This window comes from Somniosus microcephalus, chromosome 6 (assembly GCF_052327205.1).
Source record: "Somniosus microcephalus isolate GS21.2 chromosome 6, FLI_Smic_1.0, whole genome shotgun sequence".
NCBI classification, from domain to species: Eukaryota; Metazoa; Chordata; class Chondrichthyes; order Squaliformes; family Somniosidae; genus Somniosus; species Somniosus microcephalus.
Window position 1 is genome coordinate 187338064 of NC_140992.1, and position 12460 is coordinate 187350523.

The window sequence follows — 12460 nt, forward strand, 5'->3', positions numbered from 1 at the left end:
GCGATTTTAACCCCCCGCACGCCTGAAAGCCCGCCTCATGGCCCAATGAAAATAGAGACCCAACTATCTGGGACCATGTGCGGAATGCTGTTGTAACAAGGTAGTGGAAGGCAAACCAGAATGGAACTGCCCCTCAGTAAGAGTCGGTGCCTTCAGCAGATGAAGAGGGGAGAAAAACAGGAATGGTGAAGGGAAAAGTTAACAAAAAAAAAAGACTTAGCTACGATGCAGTTTGGTTCATTTTGAATTGCGACAGTTTGAGCCCAAGGCAAGAGCAGTCAAGCCCTCTACTCACCTGCAGCATGAAGTCTCCCTCTGGTACGTCCTTGACCGGAACCAGGGGCAGGTTTGCAGGGGCACAGATGGAGTCACTGCTGATTAACGGCGACTGCTGCACGCTCCTGGTCTTCTCATTCTGGAGGGAAACTGCAAAGAGGAAAAGGGAAAAAGAAAATACTTAGTATAGAACCATCAGGGTCGTAAGCCTGTGGAATTCTCTGCCCCAGAGAGCTGCGGAACTGGGTCATTGAATATATTCAAGGTGGAGATAGACAGATTTTTGAACAATAAGGGAGTGATGGGTTATGGGGAGCTGGCAGGGAAATGGAACTGAGCCCAAGATCAGATCAGATCAGCCTTGATCTCATTAAATGGCAGAGCAGGCTGGAGGGGCCAATTGGCCTACTCCTGCTCCTATTTCTTATGTTCTTATATCAAAAAAAAACATTGATCTTGCAGGGTGAAGGTCATCATCAGTACCCCAGTTTAAAAATCAGTTTGTTAATGTCTTTAATTTATGTTCTCAACATTTGTTTAAAAAGTAGGTATTAATGGCATGGAGGGTGGTTGGCAGGGGGGGGGGGGGGGGGAGCAGTGTTCCCTGTAAGGTGCGCGTGGCTACAAGGCACCCGTGCAGCCGGCATTGCAATGTAAAAACCGTGCATGCGCAGTATTTTGAATAGCCTGCTCGGCCCCTTTAAAAATTACAGGGAACTTAGGCGGGGAAGAGATAATATTGGAGTTAGGGAGCAAAGTGGTGTAAGGAACTAAATCCAACGTGAAATTAATTCTACTGAATCATCGCATATTTTTAAATGTTTTACATGTACTGCTCAGTACTGGTATCTCTCACTTACTCCTCGTTACATTGATTTAGAACAGCCTGAGAGTGGCATTACGAATGGGGAAACCCACTGCAATGGACCATCCTATTTATGATGTAAAATTGGGGAGTAATTACAGGGCTGCTTGCAGGCTGTCTTCAAGTAGCAATGCTGAAGCATAAAGACAAGGGTTACTGAGAGTCCTCAGTAACTATATACAGATATAGCGGAGCCTTGATTATCTGCTCTCTGAATTATTGAGGAAATTGGCAGACCAGCAGTACTCAGAGTTTAACATTGCATAAACCATAAACTAAAATGTAGCTGAACTGATTTTTTGCAGACTCCAGGTTCTTGATTCAATAGGATAAGTAACTGTACTCTAAATGGCTTTACTTGGTAGGATTTACTGTCTCAGCAATTATTTAGCTTCAGGTTAGGAGACCAGCACTTCAGGTTCAGGACACGAGCAGGTGTCAGACCGAAAGCATGATTTTCAAGAAGATGGCAAGTTACGCATCATCCCGACTTGGACATGTACCACCTTCCTTCATTGTTTTTGGGTCAAATTCCTTAAAATTCCCCATCTATCACCATCATGGGAGGCCCAGTCCCTCAAGGACTGCAGCGGTTCACGAATGCTCACTACCACTGCCTCAGGGCAACCAGGGGTGGGCAATAAATGCTTGCCTCACCAGCATCACCCACAGCCCGAGAAATACAGCCAGAAAATAATAATTGACCTGTCTGATTCACAAATCTTCCAGCTTCCGATATGTCTCGGAGGTGTGGGCTGCACGAGTATAAACAGAACCATTAAAGGCGTCATACAGCTGTGCTGTTGTAAAACGAGCTCTGCCGTCAACATTTTCCATCACAAACTTCAATGCCAGCATATTTTTGCATTTTAAATCCCATGTGCTGTTGTATTCACAGGATGACTGGTGTGGCAAATGGGGACAAAAGTGTCACATTAGCGTAGTAGGAGATGGTCTTGAGCTGAGGGCTGAGGCGAGAGAGTTTTACTCTGCATCTCACTGCTCCTTAAAACGTACCTCTTTGATCAAGCTTTTGGTCATCTGCCCTAATATCTCGTCAAATTTTGTTTGTTAACGCTCCTGTGAAGTGCCTTGGGAAGTTTTACTATGTTATAGGTGCCATATAAATAAAGTTGTTGCTGTACTGCACTTGACTTGGGAGTGAGTGATAATGACGTCAAGTCCCTGAAAGTTCCCAGCATTAACATTCCTCACCTTGATCTGCAAATAATAAAAATGCTGACAGTTCCCACACAAGGAAAATAAATGTGAAGCTCAACAAGCTTATCCAGTGGAGGAGCAGCAGCCTTGAACCAGCCCACAGGAAAGAGTTAGAGGGGCAAATTGTGAGGAAAGAAATTTAACAACTCCAGCATCATGGAGCCCTAGAGAAAGTGCTCGAGATGGAAGAGTGCAACAGGAGATTTCACGGAGATGGATACAATGGGGGCTAAAATGGGGTCCAAGATGCACGCACACACTTCTAACGGGAAGAGCACATGATGGTAAAGGGGTCCGCGCACTCACACTAAACGGCAGCATGCAGAGCAGGCAGATCGTGGCATGAATCAGTGTCGACGCCAGCATTGCCATTTTCCAACTGCACACTTCAGTCTTAACCCCACACAGCTGAACAAGACGTTAAACTGAATGAAGGACACCCCCCCGCCACCCACCAGCGCTATTTTAAAGGGATCATGAACTACTTGCAGACAATGCTCCCCCTAATTTTTGTGTGGCCCATTCAAAATTTCGCACATCCGCAAAATCTCCCATTGAAGAGCCAGTGAATAGCCTGCGCGGGACCTCCAGACACGGCCTTGCAGCCACGCGGGAATGCTGCCTACAGGTTAGTTGCTGGATTATTTCTTCTGGCTGGTGGTGCAATTGTACATGTTTTTGGAGCGTTCTTATACTTGGCTAAAGTTTGAATAGTCTACAAGGAGTGGTCTGACTGATGCTGAAGTACTATTCTATTAATTTGCTTGCGTCTGCGCTCACTCGGAGGTCGAACTCCAAACCATCGTCAACACCTTCACCAAAGTGTACAAGAGCATGGGCCTTACACTAAACATCCGTAAGACAAAGGTCCTCTACCAACCTGCCCCTGCCACACAGTACTGCCCCCCCGGTTATCAAAATCCACGACAAGGCCTTGGACAACATGGACCACTTTCCATACCTTGGGAGCCTACTGTCAACAAGGGCAGACGTCAACGACGAAGTCCAACACTGCCTTCAGTGTGCCAGTGCAGCCTTCGGTCACCTGAGGAAGAGAGTGTTTGAAGACCAGGACCTCAAACCCGACACTAAGTTCATGGTCTACAGAGCAAGAGTGATACCCGCCCTGCTGTATGCCTCAGAGACATGGACCATGTACAGCAGGCACCTCAAAGCACTGGAGAGGTACCACCAATGCTGCCTCCGCAAGATCCTGCAAATCCATTGGCAGGATAGGCACACCAACGTCAGTGTTCTTACTCAGGCCAACATCCCCAGCATCGAAGCTTTGACCACGCTCAATCAGCTCCGATGGACGGATCACATTGTCCGCATGCCCGATACGAGACTCCCAAAACAAGCGCTCTACTCGGAGCTCCGGCACAGCAAGAGAGCCTCAGGTGGGCAGAGGAAACGCTTCAAGGACACCCTCAAAGCCTCCTTGAAAAAGTGTAACATCCCCATCAACACCTGGGAATCCCTGGCCCAAGGCCACACAAAGTGGAGGAGAAGCATCCGGGAAGGTGCCGAACACCTCGAGTCTCTTTGCCGGGAGCAAGCGGAAGCCAAACGTTGGCAGCGCAAGTCAACCCAAGCACCCCACCCACCCGCCCCTTCAACCACCGTCTGCCCCACCTGTGACAGCGACTGTAGGTCCCGCATTGGACTCATCAGTCACCTGCAAACTCATTTTTAATGTGGAAACAAGTCATCCTCAGTTCCGAGGGACTGCCTAAGAAGATCATTCTATTCATCTAAAAGCTTGTGCTACAAGTTGCTTCCAGACATGGGTGGCCCGATAAGGTTTCTTCTGGGAATTGAGCACGACTGAGGGTTTCCTTTGGGAATTGAGCATGACTGCGAGAATGAAGAGAGGCCATGCAGAGCAGGACAAGCTGCTAGAAGAGGGTGAAGGGCTCTCAGCAGGAGGCCTTATCTGCCGAGGGTCTTTAGGGAGCAATTTTCTTACCTCAACTTCATCGAGGACCAATGCAAGAGATGTCTTCACTTCACAAAAAAGAGGTCATGACTGGAATCTGCCAACTGCTGCAGTCACAACTGCACCCTCAAAGCAGGGCAAGGACAGCATTGCCTGCGGCTGTCAAGGTGACCGTGTCTCATAGCTTGTGTATGTCTGGCTCCTTCCAGGCTGCTGCTGGAGATTTAAGCAACATCTCGCAGTTTGCAGTACACTGCTGCTTAAGGCAAGTCACTGAGGTTCTCTATACACAGAAACAGTTTAATAGCAAAAAGAAAATACTGCAGATGCTGGAAATCTGAAATAAAAACAGAAGATGGAGAAACTCAGCCGGTCAAGCAGCATCTGTGAAGAGAGAAACAGAGTTAACGGGGTAGATTTTCCCGAACCTGTCGGGAAGAAGGCGGGACTTCCCCTTTCGGGTTTTTGACCCGCCTACTTCGACGTCCGGCCAATCAGCGCGATTTTCCCTTGATTGACCTTGTTCAGCGGGCTCAGCAGGCCAATTAAGGGCCACCCGGCAACAGGTGACATCACAGACTGCAATTTCATCTGTCAAGAGTTCTTGACAGATGAAATATCAGTGTTTTACAGCTGTTTGAAGCTGTGAAACACTGACAGTTTGAGTTCTGACATGAGTCCCTCTGCGCAGACTCAGTTGGAACTATCACCGGCACTCAAAGCTGAAGGCTGTCACTTTTGACAGATCACAGCCATTCAGCTTTCAGTTCTGGCTGAGTGATGCAGCTCCCGACGGCTACAGGACGAAAGGCTGTTAAGTTAAGTACAGGTAAGTAAAAGCTCTTTACACACTTTAGACACACCAAACACACTTACCTTTACACTCATGCACCCATCACTCACCTGAGCACCGACATCGCGACCCCTTCAACTCCTTCAACCCGACGGCCCGCCTGCTCTAACCTGGCGTGGTTTGGAGCAGTCGGGAAACCCACACGAAACCCCTCAAAATAGGGATTCGGCTAAAAACTGCCTGTTAACTACCTGTTAACTACCTGTTAACAGGCAGTTAATTGGCACTAACCCCTTCCCGCCTGGTTTCGGCGGATCCCCGCCGCCCCTGAAACTTACGTGGGGCGGGGTTTTGGGCGGGATGGTGTCGGGACCCCCAAATTCGGGGATCCCCCCCCCCCCACATGCCTGAAACCCCGCCTGACGGCTCCACGAAAATCTAGCCCTACGTTTCAGGTTGATGACCTTTCGTTAACTCTGTTTCTCTCTTCACAGATGCTGCCTGACCTGCTGAGTTTCTCCAGCATTTTCTGTTTTTATAACAGTTTAATCTCATTCTCTCTCTCCGGAGACAAGCAGGCGGAGTGAACACGAGGTTTTGCGCGGATTGCAGGGTGCCAGCGCCTTGCGGCGCCTCATGTGAACTCGGCCATTTTCATGAACTGAAAGGAATTTCCCTCCCTCAATGTGCGACAACAGGCAGCACATCATGCAGGTGAATGCCCGTTATCCTGGCAGCAGTCACGATTCCTTCATTCTGCGGCAGTCCTCTGTCACCGTATTTGGCCCAATGTGGCAAATCAAAGGCTGGCGACTGGGCGACAAGGGTTATCCACTCATGACATGGCTCATGACTCCAGTCCGGCACCCACACACACTTGCACAGCAGGTCTACAATGAGAGCCATGCTGCCACAAGGAACATTATAGAGCACACCATCAGTGTCCTCGAGCAACGCTTCCGCTGCAGGACCGTTCTAGAGGAACCCTGCAGTACTCAGCTGAGTGGGTATCAAGATTTGTAGTAATATGCTGCATGCTGCACAACCTGGCCATTGTGAGGGAACAGCCCTTGCCACCACCTGTGAGGCGAGAAGCTGAGGGGCAGAAGTAGGAGCAGGAAGTGCTACAGGAAGTAGAGGAACAGGAACAGGAAGGAAAGAGGAATAGCAACTATAACTTAAGACATCCCATTTCTAGCCAGGCTCTATGTGATGAAATAATTAATGAGCGATACCAGTAACCTCAACCACACCTCCCCATTCACCAACAGTCCCACACTCTTTACCTTTCCTCTCCCACTGATCTTCACATTGTCTTCTTTCCAACAGCACAAAAATAAAAACCACCAGAAAATGCATATTCTAATCCAATTTTATAAATTTAAGGATGGAGAAAGAAACACAGCGAATGATAGAAGGAATTAGGGTGAATTAGAGTCAAATTAGACACAGAAAGAGAAATAAAGAGGGAAAGAAGGAGAGTGGATTAAGAGAGAGAAAGCCAGAAAAGTTAGACAAAATTTTTTAAATTTAAATTAAATTTTTTTTAAACCTCTAGGAACAATTTACTACCTGCGGGAGTGCGGCTCCACAATTTTGTTGTTCCCTTTCTGGGCCAGCAAGAGTGCCATGTCAGAACCATAAATCACGTAATTATAAGGGTCCTTATGACATGAAATACTGGTCCTAAATTGCTGCGACGAGGTTCATTTGTATTAATGGGGTAAATCCAGCAACATCATAACACACAATAGGGAGGCTCACGGTGAGAAGGTAATTCTTCCAACAGCAGAGCGGCGCGAATCGTCCAGCAATTTGTGCAGAATCGCAACTCATGGCGTATCTCTTCTTTGCCACAACTTGCTGGGGGTTTTTTTATGCACTAATAATGGTGGGGGCTGTGAACTTGCTGTTACTTTTTCCAGCAAGTTCTGGACCATTATAGATTTTGCTTCCACCATGGTTTTAGGCAGTCCTAACAACCCTCTGCAAAAAGAAAATCCCTCTAACCTTTCAACTCTGTGCTGATAATCTTAAATTTAATGCCCTCTGGTTTCTAACTCACTGACTAGTGGAAGTAGTAGTTTTCCCCCCGGATTTACCTCAGCAAAACCATTTATAATTCTGAAGTAGGCCAGAAAGCTCAAAGTTTGCCTATAACCAAATTGTATCTAGCCTGTTGCTGGAAGACGCAAGAGAGAATTTGGATAGAATTGTTGTGTTTAGATTTTCATGAGAAATGCTGTTTCCACTAATTCAACAGAGCATTATTAACCACTATACTACAGGTAGACTATCCTTTATCCGAAAACCTCGGGACCAGCCGAGTTTCGGATAAAGGAGAATTTCGGATTTCGGAAGGTGGGTCGGCGGGGGTCCGCGGGGGGGTCGTGCGCACGACTTACGCTGACGCTCAGCGTAAGTCAGTCGGGGCCGGCGGGGGTCGGGGCCGGCGGGGTAGGGGTCGGCGGTTGTCGGGGCTGGCGGGGTCCGCGGGGGGGTCGGCGGTTGTCGGGGCTGGCGGGGTCCGCGGGGGGGTCGGCGGTTGTCGGGGCTGGCGGGGGGGTCGTGCGCACGACTTACCCTTTATCCGAACTTCCGCAACCGGAACCCTCTAAAAACCGAAGGTTTTTTCGTTCAGCGTAAGTCGTATGCACGACTTACGCTGAACGAAAAAACCTTCGGTTTTTAGAGGGTTTCGGTTTTCGGAAGTCCGGATAAAGGGTAGTCTACCTGTATATATGAAAATTATTTGCACATTAATAAAAGTTCGCATCACACTGACCATGGCCCACGCAGATGTCGTAGGTCGCCCTTGCAATGACCATGCTCCATTTCAGTTTGATTATGGGAGACTGGGTGATGAATCAGGAAAACGTAATGTGCCATCACTTCTGAAATCTGGATTTCAATCAGCCTAGGCTGAGGGACAAAGACTGCAAGGGCTCTCTGTGAAAGGAGTTTGACAGGATCAACCCAGCTCCCAGTGGGTGCAGACCCACAAGGCAAAACTACTCCCAATTCAACACAAATCATTAATTTTGCTCAGGGAGGTCCATAAGGACAGCTGGTGAGGGGAAAGTAGGGGGAACTCTAGTTTACACTGGTGCAGTAGGGGGGGGGAGCGCTTCAGAGATTGGAGTGGAGATGCATTAATGGGGCAGAATAAAGGGAGCTTTGCTTTGCGTTTGGTGGTACTATACCCAAGTATTCAATTCTGAGACTCGGTGCCTAAAATGGAAACCATCTTCTATTTCCTTGCAGGAACAATCTTGCCCTGATGAGCACAAAAGTTTACCCAATAACCATCATAAAACTGCTAAAACCTTAACGGCCAAGGCCCAATGCATCAAATCACATGGCTGAGTAGACTTAAAGAAGATAATTAAGGCCGTGGTTGAGGCAAGATTTAGTTTGAGAAAGTGAAAGTGGAGAGTGAAATAAGATACAATGTTGACTTTCAAACGGATACATACATTAAAAAAAAATGCAAATAATTGAGAGCCTGGTAACCGGCTTCCATTAACACCCAGCACTTCCTGCACTCCAAGAAATAACAGAAACCACACATCTCTCAGCTGAGACAGTGCAGGGGCACGGACAACGTCATTCATTTAGAAATGATACACCTAAACAGCGCCCGACAGTATCGCAAAAGGGTACGAGTTTAAAACACCTGCATGGAATATAATTAATTATATGAGGAAGATACCCTGGAGTAAGAGGGAAGAGTCTCTTCCCCCATTTAGTTATTGGCACTGAACCAAAGCTACTTGAGAAATGGAGTGTGGCCAACAAGGTTTCTTCCTCTGCCTTCTACTCTCCAGCCAACTGCTGCTCACTTGCATGCATTCTTAACAATGATCCCAAAGAGACTCCTCTGGAGCCATGACCTCAGAGCATCATATCTGCATTTGATCAATGGGCGCTGCAGATTGGTGCTGGGTTACCAACAATTTGTCTCTACGTCTCTGGACTTTAGGAGTAGCGTTGATAGAACTGTATAATACAGCTGGAGCTTCCATTCTTGGTTGCTATCCAAACACCTCTGCTGATCTGCTGAGGATCAGGGTTGTCTGTGATGGCTCCAGAGAGTTGGAAGCTCACCAACCAACTCACTGTCCAAGCACACTTGTGAAGAAATGCTATTTTGGTACTGGAGGGATACCACCACCCACGGAGCTCTACCACCACATGGGTTGCTGCATTCAGGAGAGGAAGGGTAAGCAAGGAAAACTGGAGGAACAATTATTGATGTAGCCTTATATCTCAAGACTAAGGGCACTGGAGATTTACTGGTGGTTTTAACCTTAATCACCGATAAAAATCCCAGAATCCTATGCAATAAAATTGGAATTTGACACTTCACTCATGGCAAAACAGGGGCCATGCCCATCATTAACGCAAACAAGATACCCCTCCCACAGGAGGCTACACAATTACAGCAACCACCAGACACTCAAATGAACGCAACAAAAAACACAAATGAAAAAAACTTGCGTCAGCCGTGGCTCAGTTGGTACAGGAAACTTTTTTTTAATCCGGCACCGACGGGACCGACGTGGTGCCGGTTCATCAAAAATTCCAGCTCACCGAGCGCTATAGTAAAAGATACGAGAGCTGAGAGCTCCGTATAAAGCAACAAACCCTGTTGCTTAGCAACAGGTTCAGAGCAATGGCCACAAGTTACAAGCGTCTCTGTAGCTTAGCAACAGCTGCAGCCACACCCTTGCACAGCAACAGATGGAGGAAGGCAAGTAATATGAAGTATGAACCTACTCCTGCATTTTGCCGGTTAACCAAGATTTCCGGTTATTTAGGTGCCGGTAAATCGAAAGTTTCCTGTAGCACCCTTGACTCCAAGTCAAAAGTTCGTGGGTTCAAGTCCCACACCAGAGACTAGAGCACAAAAATCTAGGTGCAGTACTGAGGGAGCATTGCACTGTCAGAGGTGCCGTCTTTCAGACAGACGTTAAACCGAGGCCCTGGCTGCTCTCTCAAGTGGACGGAAAAGATCCCATTGCAGTATTTTGAAGAGCAGAGGAGTTATCCTGGCCAATATTTATCCCTCAATCAACATCACAAACAGATTATCTGGCCATTATCACATTGCTGTTTGTGGGAGTTTGCTGTGCGCAAATTGGCTGCCGCATTTCCTACATTACAATAGTGACTATAGTTCAAAAGTACTTCATTGGCTGTAAAATGCCTTTTAAATATCGCGCTGTGCACATGACCAACAAGAGCTGGAGGCATGGAGTGCGATTTCCTGCAGAAAAGGATACAAATGTATCTCAAAAAGAAACTGCAGAAAAAGTAACACTTGATGAAATTACTGGGTTTTAAATATAACTATCTTCAGGAAGTTCTGCTTAGTGCAACTCGGTGGAACTGGAAACTTTGACTTTGGATAGAAAGCTCTGTCTCCAAAGAAGAGTATCTATTCCTATGTCCCGCCTGACCAATCTCCCCGACTTGAGGAAGTGACATCCCAAGTGGATTGTGGAAAGCCCTCTGAAATGGTATCAGCCGTGTCAGAAGGTCATGGGTTCAAGTCCCACTCCAGAGACTCGAGATCAAAATCTAGGCTGACACTCCAGTGCAGTGCTGAGGGAGTGCTGCACTGTCAAAGGTGCCGTCTTTCGGATGAGACGTTAAAACAGAGGTCCCATCTGCCCCACTCAGGTGAAAGTAATAGATCCCATGAGAGTATTTGAAGAGCGGCAGGGATATTTATCCCTCAACCAACATCACAAAAACAGATTGGCCCAGAAATTCGGGTTGGGGTCTTCCCGCGGGTGCAAGCCTCCGACCTGCACTTACCTAGCGCGCCGGCCGTTGAGCTGCGGCCCCCCGTGGAATTGCGAGCCTGGGCCTCCTCCAACTGCCGGCACGCAGTGCTTGCGTATCCCAGGGGCGCAGTTAGTTCGATGAATCCCCTGGGATCACGTGGGCCATGGAGAGCCAATGGTAGCAGGGAATGCTGCATTCATAAGTTTGACAGGAAGACCTGTCAAACCTATAAACACTATAAGCCCCAAAACATCATTAAATCTTCAAATAAATTTTTAAAAACCATCACATTTTTAAAATAAACTATAAATTACATGAAATAACTATTTTAAACAATAATTTAAATTTTTTTTTTAATTAATTACATTTTCTAACGGGGCTAAAAATAAACTTACCTTTCTTTAAAGTATTTAAAAATAATAAACCTGTGGAAAAAATGTTTTGCTTTTAATTAATTCACCACTTACCTTGTAAAAAGCAGGCCATATGACTGCTTTTTACATGTCTAACTTCTGGAGACTTACCCTCCCGGGAAAACCTGCAAAAAAAACATAAGTTCAATGCGCACGTGCTGCCTCTCCTCTGTACGCGATCGACTTCTGAACCCCTTCTTTCAGGGGAATGGAAGTGCCGGTTTCCCACGCATGCGCAGTGCATAGAAACATAGAAGATAGGAGCAGGAGTAGGCCATTCGGCCCTTCGAGCCTGCTCCACCATTCAATGAGATCATGGCTGATCATCCAAGTTCAGTATCCTGTCCCTGCCTTCTCCCCATAGTCCTTGATCCCTTTAGCCTCAAGAAATATATCCAACTCTTTCTTGAATATATTTAATGAACTGGCCTCCACCACCATCTGTGGCAAAGAATTCCACAGGTTCACCACTCTCTGGGTGAAGAAATTCCTCCTCATTTCAGTCCTAAATGGCTTACCCCTTATCCTTAGACTATGACCCCTGGTTCTGGACTCCCCGGCCATCAGAAACATCCTTCCTGCATCTAGCCTGCCCAGACCTGACAGAATTTTATAAGTTTCGATCAGATCCCCTCTCAATCTTCTAAACTCCAGTGAGTATAAGCCTAATCGACGCAATCTCTCCTCATACGTCATTCCTGCCATCCCAGGTATCAGCCTGGTGAATCTTCGCTGCACTCCTTCCATGGCAAGGACGTCCTTCCTCAGGTAAGGTGACCAAAACTGCACACAATACTCAAGGTGCGGTCTCACCAAGGCCCTGTACAACTGTAGCAAGACATCCTTGTTCCTGTACTCGAACCCTCTTGCTACGAAGGCCAACATACCATTTGCCTTCTTAACCGCCTGCTGCACCTGCATGCTTACCTTCAGCAACTGGTGCACAATAACACCCAGGTCTCTTTGCACTTCCCCTTCTCCCAATCTATTGCCATTCAAATAATAATCTGCCTTCCTGTTTTTGCCACCAAAGTGGATAACCTCACATTTATCCACATTATAGTGCATTTGCCATGTTTCTGCCCAATCGCCCAACCTGTCCAAATCGTACTGGAGTTTCACGACATCCTCCTCACAGCTTACCCTCCCACCCAGCTTTG

General features: G+C 47.2%; 1 protein-coding gene across 1 annotated transcript in view; it reads right to left on the reverse strand.

Moving 5' to 3' along the window:
- Window positions 1-12460, reverse strand: part of LOC147116242 (aryl hydrocarbon receptor-like) — a 144206-nt gene that overhangs the window by 84429 nt on the left and 47317 nt on the right. Inside the window, 1 exon segment of the mRNA XM_085991021.1 lies at window positions 296-426. Within this exon segment, the coding sequence (XP_085847147.1) occupies window positions 296-426 (131 nt within the window).